The sequence below is a fragment of the Durio zibethinus genome, chromosome 19 (assembly GCF_047325235.1).
Source record: "Durio zibethinus cultivar Kanyao isolate XHJ-2024 chromosome 19, ASM4732523v1, whole genome shotgun sequence".
Classification (NCBI taxonomy): domain Eukaryota; kingdom Viridiplantae; phylum Streptophyta; class Magnoliopsida; order Malvales; family Malvaceae; genus Durio; species Durio zibethinus.
Window position 1 is genome coordinate 959,759 of NC_143180.1, and position 19,474 is coordinate 979,232.

Below are 19,474 nucleotides of genomic sequence, written 5' to 3' on the forward strand. Positions count from 1 at the left end.
AATTTGAAAGGGTTTAGGGAAAGGTTAAGCTAGATAACTGTTATATGAAAGTAGCTCTAATTTGGTGCTTTTCTGTTTTATTTGCTTGAAATGAGTTAGTGGAAGGTTCAAGCTAGTTAGCTGGCTCGAACTGTAGCTGTTTGCTGCATAAAGATTCAATGGTATATTGATTCAAGTTTACAAGAATGATGGGCATTCAATAGCTTGTTTGGTTAACATCATGGAAGGAATCTTTTTATCTTCGATGATGAGGTGATTCTATTTGGTAGGCTGCTGTAGTTTTTGCTATTGTAATAGAGGGGAATCTTCAATCGACTTATACAAGGAATTAAATTTCTCTGGAGTTGGAGATAAAACTATTCCATCTTTGTTTTCCAAAAGTTGCCTAAGATTATTTGTAGTGTTTCTTGTGAGGTGTGTGAGTCAGTGTTGTTTGAGTTTCTGTTATTATGCAATTTAGCTGGTACTAATTCGAAATTTTTCTTTGCTTCCTCTTGGTTGTTGAGTTTCTGCTTGTGAGTTTATTGGGTGGGCTTAAGATTAGCAGTTTGCTTACCCATGAGCTTAATGATTTGAATATATTAGTATTCACATGTCATCTCCATATGGTAATATGGTCTTCTACACCCATACATGTTTAGAACTCCTAGATTCTGAGAAAAGTGCAATTGCAGTCCTTGCTTGTGCTAGAATACACGAGGCACCTGCATAATGTAGCCTAGACACAGATTCTCATTTGCTTTATGTTCCAAGTCACTAGATAAAAAATAGCATCCATCTTTCTCAGAGTGATTCATGGACATATAACATTTTTGGTGGCGGTTATGGATATGGGTTTTGCTATGGAACTATTGTCATTGTTGTGTGTAAGAAAGTGTAGAAGCCAAACAGGAATGATGGACATGACTTAAGGTAAATCATTAGACTTGGCAATTCTTGTGCTCATGTCATGTATATAAAACTATCACTGAAATTCCTATTTGGCTAAAACTTTATGAGCAAAAGCAGATAATGGTTTATGGGAGGTACAGGTGGCTGCATAACTACGTTTAAATGGCATGTAAATGCTGTTATGCACAAATAATAGGCCACTTTGTACATGGACGACAAGAAATGACAACTTTGGGTAGCTAATGGTGAATATGTTATCAGCAACAAATGATGTATTTATTAATGCTTTGCAGAGCTGGCCGGTAATCTCCTTATGATAAAAGTTGCATTGATTATGCCCCAATATGCAAATGTTCTGGTAAATCAAGAAATAACCTTATTGCATCTTGCCAAAGAATTCCACTTTAACCATCATATACCTAGTCACTAGTGCATGCTCTCAAGTTAAGTGTTACAAGCACTACTTATTTTTACACGATTTATAAACTTAATAATTTAAAATATGATATGAAAACAATACGGAAAAAAGATACAAAGGTGACATAACTTAGAATTTTAACAAAAATTATATACGGGTTTAACATTCAAATTAGGTTCCAGTATCTTTGGATACTAACCATTTTCTATTGTTCTCCACTATAGCGTTTGTAGTAACTAATGAATTTTTTTAGTACAGTTAACAACAAACATTCTAATGACTACAGGGTATGGACGGATTGCAAAGTATAATGTCTTGCCTTCGTCTATTGTCTTTTATTTTTTAAAAAAAAGAGGTTGCGAATTACAGGTTTATGTCTAGAGACTACTATAGCATTGAGCACGCCAAGTACCCTACTAATAAAATATCTCCCAAGTTCCAAGAATCCTCAATGGTCATGTATAGTTATTTTTTACTCTTGTGCCATGAATGTGGAAAATGGAGATAGATAAATTTCTTTAAATTGGAAAGCCACAGATAAATCAACGGATAAATGGTTATAAATGTATTTGGATGGAATTGGGAGTGTTCAACAAGGCCGAGGATTGAAAGAAGTGTTCCCTGGGCAGGTATTTGATGTCAGAACACCCTCTCAAATCGGCACAATTACAGATTCATTTATCTTTCATGAAACCAATAACGTGTGATAAGGGAACATCCCCCTCTTGAGCATTCAAATTCCTGGTCTTGGGCCTTTTTGCGTATTATGACCCATAGCGTCTACGGGAGAGCCTGAGCCCTGAGCCATTGACGACGATGGATTTTCCTTCTGTACCTAAGGTTAAATTTAGAAGTCCCCTGGTCACAAAACGTAAGCTGATGATGATGACCAACTCTTGTCCGTTTATCAATCTGCATAGCTTAAGCTTAATAAAACTCGAGCCTCATCATTAACTGCAAAAAGGCTACCTGTCCTTTGTCCATTTCCTCCCCCGTACAGCGAAAAATCTTAAACAATATCCCCGAATCCAACGGGTGTACATCAACGACAAGATGACGTCAATCAATCCCATTTTGTCAGGCAGTAAAGTAATTCGCACTTGCGTTGAGATAATGACATGTCATATTAACCTCGTATCACTAATTAAAATCCCCCGGACTTAAAAGGCCCACGTCCCGAGCTTAACCTCAACCCTGCATGGGTAATTTGGTCATTCCATTTATAAATGTCTGACCAATTTTTTTGCAACTTCGTAGGATATAATCCCAAGCAGGAGTTTCTTGGGTAGGACCTATTTAAAAAGATAGCCGTTAGAGGAGCGGCAAGCGCAATAAAAGAGCACAGATTCAATCCACTAACTGGTCAAAACTTATAGGAAAACATTAAGAAATGTGAATAGAGAGGAAAAAGAAAATGTTAATGTTTGGAGTATGAGAAAACTAGCCGTTAGGCTTGTGTGGGCGTGCAAGAGGGAGAAGAGCCTCTGCTCCCTTAATGCACCCACCTGACATTTGTCTGCTGTTTTTTTCTCTCCCAATACCAAAAGATTCTTCTCTCATATGGTCTTCACGTGCTCTTTCACAGCAAAACCCCACCTCTTGAAGCTCTCTTCCTCTCCTGTCTCTACTACATAACCCTCCCACAGCTACCCATTTTCCCTGTTTCCTTCCTCCATCCATGCCTGCCCAAATCAACACAATCAGACTTGAGAAAAAAAAAAAAAGAGAGGGACAACAAACACGAATATATAAATCTAAGCAACAAGTGACTACCATTTCTTCCTTTGTTTAAGGTTCTTTGCCACTCACTCCTTGATGGAAATAGAGAAACAAAATTTTAGGTTTCTGATTTGTAGATATGTAGACTGGAGCTATATTTCAAATAAGAAAAGGGAGAAATGGAAGGATATTTCTCTTTTTACCCACATTTTCTTGCTTTTTCAGCTGTTTGTCTGCTTCTTCATTCAACCTGTTTCAAGTGAGGCTTGGGATGGTGTCATTGTCACAGCAGCGGATTTTCAAGCGCTTCAAGCGTTTAAGCAAGAATTAATTGACCCAAAAGGGTTCTTAAAAAGCTGGAATGATAGCGGATATGGGGCTTGTTCTGGTGGTTGGGTTGGAATCAAGTGTGCTCAAGGGCAAGTCATAGTTATCCAACTCCCATGGAGAGGGTTAGGTGGCAGAATCACTGAGAAAATTGGCCAACTTCAAGCTCTTCGAAAGCTTAGCCTCCATGATAATCTCATTGGCGGCTCCATCCCTCGTGCATTAGGCATTCTCCCTGATCTTAGGGGTGTTCAGCTATTCAATAATAGGCTTTCAGGTTCAATTCCTGCTTCATTAGGTTCGAGTCCTTTGCTTCAAACTCTTGACCTTAGTAATAATTCACTCATTGGGACAATCCCTGATAGTCTTGCAAACTCTACAAAGCTTTACAGGCTCAATCTTAGCTTCAATTCTTTTTCGGGATCAATCCCGGTTAGTATCACTCACTCTACTTCTCTTATTTTTCTTGCCCTTCAACACAACAACCTTTCTGGTTCCATCCCAGATTCTTGGGGGGCACCACAAAAGAATAGCTTTTATCAACTTCAGTACTTAAACCTTGACCATAATCTCCTCTCCGGAAGCATACCTGCCTCTTTAGGAAAGTTAAGTGAGCTCCAAGAAGTTTCTCTTAGTCATAATCTGATTACAGGACCCATACCAAATGATATGGGAAGGCTTTCTAGGCTTAGAAATCTAGATCTTTCTAATAATGCAATTAATGGAAGCTTGCTTGCTAGTCTCTCCAATCTCTCCTCTCTTGTTCTGTTAAACCTGGAAAACAATGGTCTTGAAAACCAAATCCCAGAATCCATTGACAGTTTACATTACCTTTCTGTTCTTGTTTTGAAGAGAAACAAATTTAGTGGTCCAATACCAGCAACTGTAGGAAACATTTCCAGTTTGACTCAACTTGACTTGTCAGAGAATAGGCTCAGTGGACAAATCCCATTTTCTCTTGCTGATCTCAAAGGTCTTAGTTCTTTAAATGTTTCATATAATAACCTCTCTGGTCCTGTTCCAGCTTCACTCTCCCAAAAGTTCAACTCAAGCTCTTTTGTGGGAAATATTCAGTTATGTGGGTATACTGGATCAACTCCATGTCCTTCTACAGCACCTTCTCAAAATGTCCCTTCTTCACCATCTGAGAAAAAACACAAACATAGAAAATTGAGTATCAAAGATATAATCCTAATTGCTGCTGGAGCCCTTCTTATAGTTCTGCTTGTTCTTTGTTGCATTTTGCTGTGTTGCGTGATCAGAAGAAGGGCAACATCTAAAGCAAAAGATGGACAAACAACCAGAGCTGCTGCTGCTGCTGCAGCAAGAGGTGAAAAGGGAACTCCACCTGCTGGTGGTGAAGTTGAAGCAGGAGGAGAGGCTGGTGGGAAACTAGTCCATTTTGACGGGCCTACGATTTTTACTGCTGATGATCTTCTGTGTGCAACTGCGGAAATTATGGGGAAGAGCACCTATGGGACTGTTTATAAGGCCACGTTAGAGGATGGGAACCAGGTTGCAGTAAAGAGACTTAGAGAAAAGATTACCAAAGGTCAGAGAGAATTCGAAAATGAGGTCAATGTGCTGGGCAAAATCCGACACCCAAATCTTCTGGCTTTGAGGGCTTATTACTTGGGACCTAAAGGAGAGAAGCTTCTTGTTTTCGATTACATGCCTAAAGGGAGTCTTGCAACTTTCCTTCATGGTAAGTTAAATGCAAAATACAACTATTTTGATTACTAAAATATTGCAGTTTTCATCCAGCTAATAATACGTTCTATCTTGCATTCTTGCTGCAGCTCGAGGGCCAGACACAGCCATTGATTGGCCAACAAGGATGAGAATAGCAAAGGGGGTTGCTCGAGGTCTGCTGTACCTTCATACTCAACAGAACATTATACACGGGAACCTTACATCAAGCAATGTATTACTTGATGAGGATAAAAATGCTAAAATAGCAGATTTTAGCCTTTCTCGTCTAATGACAGCTGCTGCAAATGCGAACGTAATTGCAACCGCTGGAGCATTAGGCTACAGAGCACCGGAGCTTTCAAAGCTTAAGAAAGCTAACACAAAAACTGATGTGTACAGCCTTGGAGTAATCATATTAGAACTCCTAACAGGGAAATCTCCAGGAGAGGTGATGAATGGCGTGGATTTGCCACAATGGGTCGCCTCTATAGTGAAAGAAGAGTGGACGAATGAAATTTTTGATCTGGAGTTGATGAGGGATGCGTCTTCCATTGGTGATGAGTTACTTAACACTTTGAAACTCGCTTTACATTGTGTTGATCCGTCACCGTCAGCAAGACCAGAAGTTCAACAGGTTCTCCAGCAGCTAGAAGAGATTAGACTAGACACACCTGCTAGTTCTGCACCATCTGGCGATGATGGAGCAGGAGTTCCTTCAACAAGCGAGTGAGAAAAGGGTTATAGGATGTGGATTATGTGTTAGGCAATAGAGTATAATTCTTTTATTCTTACATGGTATCTTTAGACATTAATTTTGTGTGCCAATTTATGAGTCTGTAAATATGAGTATGTTTTTAATTACTCGAGGATGTTGTCTTCAGTGTTTTAATAGTTGGTTTCCTTCCATCCCCTGGAAAGACTAGGCAATTTTGAAATTGTCTGCAATTGATTCACTAGAGAAAAGATTGTTTTTCAGTTAAGATTTTTGGCCAGTTAGAAAATATGTTTGAATTTGAGTTACTTTTTGATGGCTTCTTAGAGAATCTAGTTTTAACTTAATGTAAGCATCTGCCATAAATTAATCATTACTTCTTCCTCCAACCCAAGCAAATTTCCATCTTTATCTATCAATGCTGTATTTGTCACATATGTCACTGAATTCAACTTTTTTACCAAAAATGTAGCAAAGAACTCAATTTTTATTCTAAAAATTGATTTAGAATGGCAAATAAATACTGACAGTAAATGATATATACATAACAGCTTCAGTTATCATTTCCAGGAAAAAAGAAAAGAAAAGAAAAAACAAATCATTAACTTATATTCAATAAAAAGGTATACATAAGTCTCAAAAAAGTAAAATTTACTTTCATTGATCGTTCCATATATGTACTTAATTATACATGTAGATTAAAGGGGGCAATCTGTCCTATTTGATTCATAAGAATCCCTTCATAGAATTTTATATCGCACTGACAGTTTAGGGCAATCTGTCCTTGGAATTGTTACAGATAAGATTTCATCAAACAAATAACGTAATGATCTTCACAAAACACATTTTTCCTTGTTTCATTCATCTTTACATTCTATTATCTGCTGTTAGTTCTTACCAAACTTAATACGTATAATGTTTTCAATAAATCACTTTAAGCACAAAAGTAAAGGCATACAGGTTAAGGCTATGGTTCACAAAGATTTGCAGCAGATTTTCAATTCATCGTCACTTTGGTTTTAGCATACTTTTAATGTCCAATGGCTGTTCCATTGAAGGGTGTAGATCTAGAGATCAGTTCACCCTACCCAAATTTATTAGTATTTATTATGCATATTATGCAAGAAAAGAGCTCAATATGAAATGGACCCCAAATAGGCAATGATTGGAAACTTCACACAAGATTAGGGCCTCAAATTGTGATGAGTGATCAATCTTCTAATTTAACTATAGATATTTTATTTTGTCTAAAATCTTTTTCAGAATTAAAATTGAGTTTCGACTGTAAATTGAGCTTGATTATAAAACTTCAGGCTCAATAAATTTTTTTTAAATTTTAATTTGATTTATTTATTTATTTATTTTTGTTTAATTTTACTTGTTTCAAAAAGTAAATAAAAAAATTAAAAAAATTAGTAAAAAAAAAGGGGAAAGTTTGAAAAAAAAAAAAAGGAAAGTTTTTGCAAGAAATTTTAGTGCTTGATTCAGGCAACCACTGAAATTAAATCATAATCAAATCAAATCAAATGAAATCACAATCCCAGATTCGATTTACTTGGCAAAATAAAGAGAAATTGAATCTCTATAAAATAATATTCAATCACACACACAAAGGGGGCAATCAATCAAAGTTGTTAAAAAAGTTTTTGAAAGTTTTTGAAAGTTTTTAGGAGAGAGAAAAAGATTATATAAAAACTTTTGAGAGAAAAGAGAGAAATTTATTTAGCAACCAAGAGGATTAAATTCTGGGTTTGATTTGTTTAGATTTTTTGAAATTGGGATTTGATGTTTTTGAGTTTGAATTTTTGTCGAGCTTTGCATTCTAGGAATTTTTAGGTTTAACTTTTTGGACAATTTTATTGAGTTTCTAGAAACTTCTTTGAATTTTTCAATAAAGAGTTGAAGTTTCTGGTACCAGCGTCAAAGAATCTCACTTGTTTTTGAAAATTCTCTATCAACTTCTAAAATTTATTCATCGGTTTTTAAGCACTTATAAATCAATTAAAGATAAAATAAAAAAAACAATCATTTTAAAAAGAAAGGCATACTTAGAGCACTTTTAAAAGAAAACTTGAAATTTGAGTGTTTATAATAACCTAATATGACATTGATTTAAAACTTTTAAAAGTATCTAGGTTTGCGTGTTTTACTATATCCGTATCTAACCTTCAGTACAACCCGATTTTGACTAACTCCTTGTCTGCTGTATTGAGTTGAGTCGCATCAAAAATCAAATTCCAAGCTACTCGAGTTGATTTGTGCTTGTAATTGCCTTGTTCAACAGCCAAGCTAAGCCAATTTCAAGTAATTTTATTTTTTTTATATGTTATTTTATTTACTTATTTATTCATTTATTTATTTTGTCTATTATTTTTAATATTCTTATAAAAAAATTTTTTTTATATAACAAAATAAAAATTTAAATAAAAGCCTTACTGACATATTAGAAAGCAATTATTTTTTAAAATAGAGTTTTACTAACATATAAAAAACTTTATAATTTTATTTGTTTCAAAAAATATATAAATAAAAAGCTTTATCAACAAATTAGAGGGTCAATATTTTTTCAAAATAAGGTTTTAATAATATATTGTAAAGCCTTATAATTTTTTTTTTAAAAATCAAGTTTTTTAAAATAATTATAATAATAAAATAATTTTTTTTTATATATAAAATCTTACTAATAGATTGGAGATTAATTTTAAACAGAAAGTCTTACCAACAAATTGAAGGATATTTTTTATTATAAAATTGATTTATAGTTATTTATTTCTACAAGTAAAATTAAGTGAATCCAACAACGAAATCTCTTGAAAGCAAAGACAAATAGTTTCTTTGAATACTCCTGAAGTAAAAATATATTCTTAAATTATTATTAGACTATTATCATATTTTAGATGGGTGCTATAAGAGTGTTATAATATTCTTTACGCATAACCATACTCTTAAATCTAAATATGATTTCGTAAACTAAAATCAATTATTTAAAAATATTTAAATTAATCTTGAGATTTTTCTTTAAATATAACAAATTCTGTCAGGTAACCAATCGTATCTTAACAAAAAAAAATTGATAATAACTCTTTTAATTTATGTCTAATAATAGATTTACAGATCTATATGTTATGTTATTAACTATAAACATTAATCACAATTGGCATGGCTCTTGTAGTTTCAGTTCAGACGAATTACAGTACGTCGGCCTCTAGTTTATGGCTTTTGTCCTCTAGGCTGTGTCAATGAAAGACTTGGCGTAAATACTTGACTGAAGTTGATGTTGAGCCTACAAATTATGCTGCATAAATGAAATTTCTAATGCTCTTCAATATTTTTCTTCATTTTGAATAAATGAAATTGCTGATATATAAGTTTCCATTTTTGGTAGCGGTGTGAATTGCATTACAAAGGCCTCTGGTGGGCCAAGCTGTTCATAATATATCGTATAAACCGTTTGTCAAAAGACTCAAACCTTCTAAAATAAAGGTGACTTTGCCGCTGTTATTAAGAATCTGTCAATCCTTTTGAAGGGGCTAAAAATGGGATTTCATTACTCTCTCTAAATTATTTTGTTGCTGAAACTTTTTTTGTCCAAGTAATTCAAAAAAGGAAAAAAAAAAAAACCCCATCAATTAGGTGTTCCATTTTGTAGCATTCAATCGGAAAGTGGTTGGAGACTTCATTTCCAGGTTTTTATATTAGTCATTTGGTTTTATTCTCATCAACTTTCAGGTCATTTACATTCAGTTTTTAGTCTCATCAAGTTTGTTATTGAAACATTCCATGATAACGTGAATGATCAACTGATCCCAAATAGCAATTTCCTTTAACCGTCCATATATCACTGTCTGGATAGATTGATTAGATGGTAAATTCTAACGCTAACTAGCATTGTTACAGAACAGAAATGGTTTGTAGACTATCCACAAGTTCACACCCACCTATAACTACCAGTGAAAATGAAAAGCCAAGAAAGCAAGTGGGAAATGATCAAAAACAAAAAAAATGAAAACAGAAGAAAATTTTGACAAGCTTCAGCTCTTCCATCAATTTTTTTTTTCATTTCCTTTATTACTTATAACGACCTTCTTATGTACTTTTATTTTCTCTTTAAGATTCTGAAAAGTCAGTAACAAACTTCACCAACTTTGTTAATTGTTCCTTCAATTTTGTTCACCTATCTAATCCTAACCCTCTCTCTCTGTTGACATGCTTCTGTCAAAAGATTAACCGTTTTGTCACTCAAAACTTGTTTTTGGCCTTTGCTTGTTGTTTCTCAGTTCAGCCATTGTTGCCATTGAATACAGCAATACCAAAATCATGACATTAGGGATAAATAATTTTTTCTTGTTTTTCAAGATTTTTTTTTTTACAATTTTTTATAGCCAATACCATAGGGCTTGATCTTGATTTCCTTTATGTAATCTAGAACATATTAGGACTGTAGCTCTCATCACTAATTTTAATTAATTCTTCCCATTATTTTGTTTCTCCATAATGTATCAAAACCTTATTTTGACAGTGACAGTTTCCTACATGGCTGTCTGTCTTTGACAGATGCTCCTGAATAACAAACCAATGTCATCTCACAAACTCCGTTATGTTGTTTCTATTACAACTTTGGGTAAATAAATTTTTTTTTTTTTTGGGTACCTATAGGATAAATAAAGCAACCAAATGTTCTCATTTTTGACTGCAAAATTGTTGGTTAAATTAAAGGTGCTTATCTTTCCAGGAGACATTTTCCTTCGGTGGTTACCAACTAAACAGTAAAGCAGAAAAAAAAAAAAAATGAACCAGGTTTTCCCTTGTGTATAAACCAGATTTGCAACACTCCCATTCTTTTTCAAAGTTAATTGCAGCATCAGGGTTTTCTCAAATATAAGAAAACAATTGCTATAAAGGGTTTTTATTTTCCTATCTGAATAATTTGCATTACAAGTAAGCTGGGGTTTGGTGCAAGAACAATTAAATGCCAAGCACATACATACTTGTATATGCTTACATGAATCGAGTAACATATATAGTTTAAAACATTATTTTTTCAGTAAAAATTTAAGATCAAATTTTAATCAAAACATTAACAACAAGTGAGCAAATGATAAAAACAATACGACGAGTTGGATCTTTTTAGTTCATCAAACATGCGATCATGTAAGAAAATAACCGATTCGTACATTTTGAATAGGTAAATGTCACTTTTCTTACTAGGATCTTCATGACAACTCACTTAATTCCTCATATAATAAAATTCGAAATGACCAGTTGAAGTATCCACTAGACTTCTTGTTAAGAAAAATCAGTAGTTGGACTCAATCAAAATCTCTATTTATTATCATATACTCATAATTAATAATAATAAATAATTGCCACTAAATAAAAGTATACTTTTGCACAGCCTTTTCTTTGATTGAAGATTAACTATAGATTCAATCTGTTTGTCTTAGGTCCACATTTAACCTAAACTAATCAGGTGTCAATCCTCTAGATTAGTGCCACGCGCGTCTATATGAGAAACAGATAAAAAATCTTCCCCTGGCTCTTTCATGGAGGCTGATCTTGAGTGACTCTAACAGATTAAATAAATTATAAATTTGATGAGTTATTCATGCATTTCAGGAATTTTATTAAAACAACCTGTCTAATGGACCTTTTATTTTATTTTATTTTGGGTTCTTTCGATGAAAAAGGTTAATGGAAACTACTATATATATATATATATATATTCACCTCAATCCCTTTCATTCAATGGCTTAGCCAACATCACATTGATCCCCTCCCACGTCTATGAAAGCTGAGTTCAAAGAAAGTGATGTGTTTCCTTTTAACAAATTTTGAAGCTTTTCAAGTTTTAGGTAATGGTAATTTAGTAGGTTCCTTTTCAAGAAGATTAAATTTGCTCCCTCATAGTAATTCCTTTTGCTTTGTATTTAAAAGAACTAATTTCACACAGAAGAAGAAAGGGCTTGAAAAAATGAGAAATGAAATGCCAATAGTTGTATAATTTGTTCGTAAATTATTAAATTCTTTTTTAAAGACTCGAATACTTAAAAAACTCATAAATGAAGTATTAATACCTACTTTATAACAAAAGTGCTTTTGGTTCTCTAAAAAGTTTAGTGTTCACATGATCAATTTCTTTGTTTGGCTGGAAAACAATGGTTTTGACAATCATCCCTCTCTTTTTTATTTTGCCTTTGGACTAAATAATAAACCAAGAATTTCAATCTTGATTTGATGTGTACATCGAGAATATATACATGTAAATTATCATTTTCAGCTTATAATAATTATTTAACGAATTAAAAGTTTTACAGGAATAAAGAGAGTTTGTTTGTTGCCTTGCAAAATCTAATAATAATGATGATTTGCTAGCTGAAATCCTTGTGAAGCAAGCATTCAAGAAATTATTCACTTTTAATTAATAGGCTAGTGGGTGTAACAACTCCTACAGGGTTGAACTAAGTTTTGCCTGGAATACGACCATTTTGCCGAATCAAAACCTAATCTGCCAACCTCAAACAACTCTCTCTCTCTTCTAATCTTCCTATAAAATGCCGTCTCTCCTTTCATCAAGCAACTTATCACTCAAACAAAAGGCAAGCTTTAGCTATAGCTAAGTTTCAGATGCAGACTTTCAAGAACTTTTCCATCATTTTCCTTGGCCTATTCCTTTTCCTTTGTTCTGCATTGTCCTTGGCAAATGCAGAAGTTCAACAACATCAATTTGTTGTATGTCTTCTTCTTCTTCATTGATCCTCTGATCTCCAATTTAGTTATCAATTTGCCTTAGTTGCCTTTTTTTTTTTTTTAATTCGAAGTGAAAGTTTGATGTTTCTTTTAATTAGCTAAATCAAGCACTTGATTGTCTATGAAACAGATCCAAGCAACAAAAGTGAAGAGGCTGTGCAAGACTCACAACAGCATCACTGTTAATGGCATGTTTCCTGGACCCACCCTGGAGGTCAGGAATGGAGACACCCTTGAAGTTAAAGTTGTCAACAAATGCAGATATAATGTCACCATTCATTGGTAACTATAATAATTGCACATTCATGCATACGATTCAACTTTCTACTTAAACATACAGTTTTCCTTATGCTTACCTCCCTAAGAAAAATATCCCACTCCTGAATTTTCGTAAGGTATCCTTATCTGACACATATTGAATATCTTTAAATCAAAATAATTTATATAACTTATTACAGCATTAATTCAATGAACATACATAGTCATTTACACATTTTATAAGTTGGTATATAATTAATTAATAGATGTCGTGACTCTTTCCTTTCCAATTATTGTTCTCTTGAATACAATAAAGCTGAACAATAAAAACTACTTTGTTTTACAGGCATGGTGTTCGGCAAATCAGAACCGGATGGGCAGATGGACCGGAATTTGTGACTCAGTGCCCAATTAGGCCAGGAGGAAGTTACACATACAGGTTTACAATTCAAGGACAAGAAGGAACATTGTGGTGGCATGCTCACAGCTCGTGGCTTAGAGCCACTGTTTATGGAGCTCTGATCATCCATCCGAGAGAAGGCGAATCCTACCCTTTCCCTAAGCCAAAGCGCGAAACACCAATTTTACTCGGTAATTAATGATTCTCAAGCAAGAAAAATAAAATTTGTGTGGAGAAATGAATATTTATTAAGGAGGATCAGCATGAATCTTATGTTGATGATTATCATCAGGTGAATGGTGGGATGCAAACCCCATTGATGTTGTGAGGGAAGCAACAAGGACAGGGGCAACTCCAAATATTTCGGATGCGTATACCATCAATGGTCAACTTGGTGATCTCTACAAATGCTCCAGCAAAGGTTTGCTCTAGTTCAGAATTTTTTCCCATTTTTACTCTTAAGCTAATTTACTTCATGTTCCCTAGAATTTGGATAGTACCTGTCTATCCACATCACCCCTAGCTACACTGAATAAATTAAATCAAAATCATAGCCTTCAGTATAAATCAATTCTAAGATTTAATAATGTGATATTTTCTTCTTTTAGCGGCGAACATTGGCTTTGATTAGACAGTTTTAATTAGAACAAACGTATTTTAATAATCAAAAGGAACAGAGATGCTTAGGTATCGAAATCAGTTTATAGAATCTTTAAGACAACTGGCCAAATGGTGCATAATGAATATGTTAACAGCAAAAGGGACTGTAACCTACCAAATGGGACGGATCTTGATTGGTTAGTCATGGCCTACCAGTCTCCATATGAGCCCCATTCAAGATCTTAACCATAATAACTGAAATTTCAAACTTCAGTTCCATATGATTTTCCCGGAATTGACCTGCTTAACCTTTTTTTCCAGACACTACAATAGTTCCCATTGACTCCGGTGAGACCAACCTACTCAGAGTCATCAATGCAGCCTTGAACCAACCGCTTTTCTTCTCGGTGGCCAACCATAAGTTCACAGTTGTTGGTGCTGATGCCTCCTACACCAAGCCCTTCACCACTTCGGTCCTCATGCTAGGCCCTGGCCAAACCACTGATGTTCTGATCACAGGTGACCAGCCACCGGCTAGATACTATATGGCAGCCCGTGCCTACCAAAGCGCCCAAAACGCACCCTTCGACAATACTACCACAACAGCCATTCTTGAATACAAGTCAGCCCCTTGCCCTGCCAAAAAAGGCCTTGCACCCAAACCAATTATGCCTTCTCTGCCAGCCTACAATGATACCAACACTGTCACAGCCTTCAGCCGAAGCTTTAAAAGTCCACGAAAAGTTGAAGTCCCAACTGATATTGACGAAAGCTTGTTCTTCACAGTTGGTCTAGGACTCAACAACTGCCCACCAAATTTTCATAAAAGTCGTTGTCAAGGACCAAACGGTACACGTTTCACTGCCGGCATGAACAATGTCTCATTCGTGTTCCCACGAAACTTCTCTCTGTTACAAGCTCACCAGCAAGGCATTCCAGGAGTTTTTACAACAGATTTTCCCAGAACCCCTCCAGTGAAATTTGATTATACTGGAAATGTGAGCCAATCACTTTTCCAACCAATTGCAGGAACTAAGCTGTACAAATTGAAGTATGGTTCAAGGGTACAAATTGTGATTCAAGACACAAGCATTGTCACACCTGAGAACCACCCAATTCATCTTCACGGATACGATTTCTACATCATTGCAGAAGGTTTTGGAAACTTCAATCCTAAGAAAGATACTTCTAAATTCAATCTTGTCGATCCACCTCTCAGGAACACAGTTGCAGTGCCTGTGAATGGATGGGCAGTCATTAGATTTATTGCTGATAATCCAGGTAAAAATAATACTGAAAGGTCTTCAGATTATTTCAATTCATCTTTCAATGGAATCCTTCGTTTGATTTTTGAATTTGAACTCTTTTGCTACAGGTGTATGGCTAATGCACTGTCACTTGGATGTTCATATCACATGGGGTTTGGCCATGGCTTTCATCGTTGAAAATGGAATTGGAGAATTACAGACTCTCCAACCACCACCGCCTGATTTGCCTTTGTGTTAGGATTCATAATCGGAAACAGTACGATTATTGAAATTTATACGCCCAATAAGAAGGGCTCATTACCTTCTTTCTTGTTAGTATCATTTTTTTCTTGTCATTTTCATAGCATACAAATTCAGGGTTATTTTTCCTGCAACTGGGGTACCTGTTCATCCCCTGTTTCATTGTTTCCTTCGGACAGATAAAGCGGGTGTTATAGGAGATGGTGCTGTGGTTGAAACTTTGAGTACCATCTAATTTAGCTTCGAAACCCGCCATGTTTCTCGATTTAGTTGTATTCTTTTCCCTACATCTAAATTTTAAAGATAAATTTGAAGCTTTTAGAATTATGAGTGGTTTATTTCTTTTCATAATGTAGTTGGAACTTCATGAGCAGTTTTAAAGAAAGACGAAAGAAGAAAATTGGAAGGATTAGTCAATTGTGGGTATAACAATATTGACATTAATAAGGAAAATAATTCAGATTTTGGATGCTAATGGAAGATAGAAGGCTAGAATTACAAGTAATTAAGCCTCCTATATTCGGTTTTCCATCTACAAACATTTTTCTCGATTAGAAATGTTCAAAGTTGAAGATATCATTTTTTATCACAGTATGATGGAAAAAAATGGATTTTCTTAGGCCAAACATTAAAAGAAAAAAAAAAGTAGACTGTTGTGTTGTATCTAAAATTCAGGATTCTACATCTTTCAATCTAATATTCGGAGTTGTGACATTTTCCCAAGGTAAGAAGATGCAATGTGTAGATATTAAATTTGTCCAAATTTAAAATTGGATCTTGTTTTAAAATTTCTCTGAGTATAATGAGTTTCTAAACCCGAAACCCAATTTTATTTCAATTGAGCTCAAGACTTGACTTTAATTGGACTCGAGGTCCAATTTTGTTTTAAGCCCAAGGCCTATTTATCTTTTATTTTATTAATTTATTAAATGCAATAATAATATAAAAAAAAAACAAAAGGGGTTGATGGGAGTGGGTGCCGTGCAGTCCACGGTACCATTGCCACCCTCCTATCCACCCTCTGTTCATCAAAACTGTAGCCCCATCACCACCATACCTTGCCTTTCGATTTCTTGACTCTTGAAACTTACCTAATCCAGCCACCACTTGCTCCCTAATTGGCCCTATAAAACCCATAACCCAAAGAGAGACTTGCGCCAGGAACCAAGCCTTGTATAGCTAGCCCCTTAACACCCATCTTCACCCTCCTTCCATGGTCTCTAGTCTTAGTTCCAACACTCAACACCACATCCCCTCAACCCAGCTTGTGCAAGAGACCATGCGACCAAGCCCCACCACATCCCCTCAACCCAGCTTGTGCAAGAGACCATGCGACCAAGCCCCACAGACCCACGTAAGAAACAACCAAGCATCCATAACCCCAAATACCTTAACGAAAACCTAACTACCCATCAAACTACAAGCACAAAAAAAAATAAAAAATAAAAAATAAAATCACAATCCTCAGCTATCAGGCGAGGAACCATCAATGACTAGCCCCTGCAACAAAAAACAAAAGAAAATCAATTTTAGTTTATACAAAAAAAAAAAAGAAAGGAGACCGATCCATAACCCCAAATACCTTAACGAAAACCTAACTACCCATCAAACTACAAGCATAAAAAAAAATAAAAAATAAAAAATAAAATCACAATCCTCGGCTATCAGGCGAGAAACCATCAATGACTAGCCCCTGCAACAAAAAACAAAAGAAAATCAATTTTAGTTTATATAAAAAAAAACAGAAAGGAGACCGAAACTTTATGCCTTGATCTACGCTGATCGAGGCTATTTCTGGTGAAAAGAAGATCGAATCCAGTAAGAGCTCGTCAAGTATAATTTTTTGAAATTTTTTTACGATCGACCCACGACTGGGGCAATGAAGAACGACCGACTGATCGATCTAAAGAGAGAGGCTTTGTAAGAGGGAGAGAGGTAGAGAGAGAAAGAAGAGAAAAAATTAAAGATAAAAAAATTTGACTTTTATAGAAGTCTGAAAGCCAAAATGATGTCGTTTCATTAAAAGACTAAAACAATGTTGTTTTGAGGCTTTAGGATCCACGCGTCAACCCACGACCTGACCTGGATCCCGCATCCGACCTAACGACTTGCTTCTCCTTTAACCTCTAATCGGTCCAACTGAACCGACCCAGACTGAGTCGGATTGGCCTCGAACCACTGAATGCAACCAAATCGTTGAGTCGTTCGAACCGATATTGATCGGACCGTTAACCGGTCTGGTTCAAGTAAAAAAAATTTTTTTTTGAATTTTTTTATTTTTTTAAAATATTATTTTTATTATTTTAAATTTTATTATTAATATTTATGCATATTAAAATGTTTAAATTTGCTAGAATAAAATTTTGTTGTTTTATATTAATAATTAATAAAAATAAATAATGAAGTATATAGTAAAAATTTGTGATAGTTTTGTTAATTTAAAAATAAACCTTATAAAATAATAATAATAGAATATTAAAAAATGTAAGAAAAAGAAATTTTTATCCGACAATGAGATTCAAAGGTACTCCGATGAAATCTCTAGGTGAGAAAATTTTTTAAATATTATCAGTGTATTGGAGTATATATAAAAAAAATTTCAATACAATAAAAATTTTATTTTTTTTGTTATAAAATAGTAAATAAAAATTAACTAATAAATTAAGAATAAGTAATAAAAAATGAGTAAAAAGAAAATTTAATCTGATGATAAGATTATAAAAGTATTCCGAGTAGAGATGCTTTTAGAAATTCTTAGGTGAGAGGATTTTTTTAAATATTACTAGTATATTTGAATATTTATAAAAAATCTTCAATATAATAAAATTTCTTCTTTTATTCTTAAATAAGACAATAATAAAAATAAATACAATTCTAAAGAGTAAAATAAAATGTGTGCATCAACATTTGCATTGTATGCACGACAAAATTTTTTTTGAAAAGTAAATTCGAGCCTTCGAGGATGAGATTTTAAGGTATTTCGAGAAGCGATGCCTAAGAAATCTCTAAGTAAGAAAGAGTTCTTCTAATGTTACCAACGTACTGGAACATTTTAAGAATTATTTCGATAAAATTGTTCTAATTTATTTTTCTTGAATAAAATTTGAGCACTAAAAAATAAAATAAAATAAAAACCAAGACTACAATAAACAAAAGAAATCAAAGAAATTATTTTTCAAACACCGAAAATGAGACTATTTTTTATCAAAATCAAAGGATAACACGTAGTTAAGTGAAATCGTTTTTAAACAAGTGTTGTACGAGTGCTAATTTTTCTCTGTGCGTAATCGACTCTCTAACCCAAACTACTTCATAGACCATAAAATTATTTTTTAATAAATTTTAATTAATCTTAAAATCTTATTAAAAAGATAAATTTTAATAAGTGACCAATCACACATAGCAAAAAAATATTAGTGGCGACTCCATTTTTTTATTTTCATTTTCAAATTCATCGGGCAGCTCCAAAACTGTTACGATCCAATGCATTAGAAGAAAAAGAAAAAGAAAAACTTCATAATTTCTTATAGGGGGAAAATGTTAGATTGTTACAAATGAAAATGAAAACTAAATCTGTAATTCTGCACTCTATACACATTCATAAGAAACGTAACTACATCTCATGGACTTGTTCTGGCCTCCAACACCATGTTGTAACACCAATGCTGACATCGTTCCCCCACAAAAATTTGATGTAGCTATTGCATCACCAATAACCCCAAGCTTTCGATACTGTGCCCAACTGATCAATCCTTCTTCAAACTATGGAATCTTTTACCGCTTTCCCACAATGACAAGGTCATAGGTATTTGCTAAAGATCGAAGTACATTCATTACTTTCTCACAGTCATGTGCTACAAACTCATGACAACTAACACAAGCATTGCTAATGTTCATAGCCTTGAATTCTTCGAACAATGAGTCATCTAACTCTCTCTCGAGTTTAAAATCCAATAAATAATTTTCTCTAAAGTGAATCCTCAATATGGTGATTGTAATATTAGGATGACTTAATATTCGAGCTATAAAAGATAATGCCTCGCGGTCATCAACTTCACCAAGAAAAATCATTGCTACATTATAAGAGTTGCTAGTCAAACTAAAATGGTTGCGTAACCCTCTATCCATTAGAATCCCAATCGCGTAATTTGCAAACGCTTGGATGTTATTGTTGAAAATTCATAAGGTGCCATCAGTGCTAT

At 34.2% G+C, this 19,474-nt stretch overlaps 2 protein-coding genes across 2 annotated transcripts; both read left to right on the plus strand.

Annotated features, from left to right (window-relative positions):
• The first annotated feature begins 69 nt into the window (after positions 1 to 69).
• On the plus strand, positions 70 to 6,148 carry LOC111309719 (probably inactive leucine-rich repeat receptor-like protein kinase IMK2). Its single transcript, XM_022908721.2, has 2 exons — positions 70 to 5,060; positions 5,155 to 6,148. The coding sequence occupies exons 1-2, from the start codon at positions 3,125 to 3,127 to the stop codon at positions 5,775 to 5,777; spliced, it is 2,559 nt and encodes an 852-aa protein (XP_022764456.2). The 5' UTR covers positions 70 to 3,124; the 3' UTR covers positions 5,778 to 6,148.
• Positions 6,149 to 12,329: 6,181 nt separating this feature from the next.
• Positions 12,330 to 15,596, plus strand: LOC111309720 (laccase-12-like). The gene is made up of 6 exons (XM_022908722.2): positions 12,330 to 12,488; positions 12,637 to 12,788; positions 13,111 to 13,355; positions 13,457 to 13,585; positions 14,086 to 15,045; positions 15,140 to 15,596. The coding sequence occupies exons 1-6, from the start codon at positions 12,384 to 12,386 to the stop codon at positions 15,268 to 15,270; spliced, it is 1,722 nt and encodes a 573-aa protein (XP_022764457.2). The 5' UTR covers positions 12,330 to 12,383; the 3' UTR covers positions 15,271 to 15,596.
• Positions 15,597 to 19,474: the final 3,878 nt, after the last annotated feature.

Coding starts and splice junctions, on each gene's coding strand:
- LOC111309719 (XM_022908721.2), top strand. CDS start 3,125: ATGGAAATAGAGAAACAAAATTTTAGGTTTCTGATTTGTAGATATGTA. Junction 5,061..5,154: donor TCTTGCAACTTTCCTTCATG/GTAAGTTAAATG, acceptor TTCTTGCTGCAG/CTCGAGGGCCAGACACAGCC.
- LOC111309720 (XM_022908722.2), top strand. CDS start 12,384: ATGCAGACTTTCAAGAACTTTTCCATCATTTTCCTTGGCCTATTCCTT. Junction 13,356..13,456: donor CGAAACACCAATTTTACTCG/GTAATTAATGAT, acceptor GATTATCATCAG/GTGAATGGTGGGATGCAAAC. Junction 15,046..15,139: donor ATTTATTGCTGATAATCCAG/GTAAAAATAATA, acceptor CTTTTGCTACAG/GTGTATGGCTAATGCACTGT.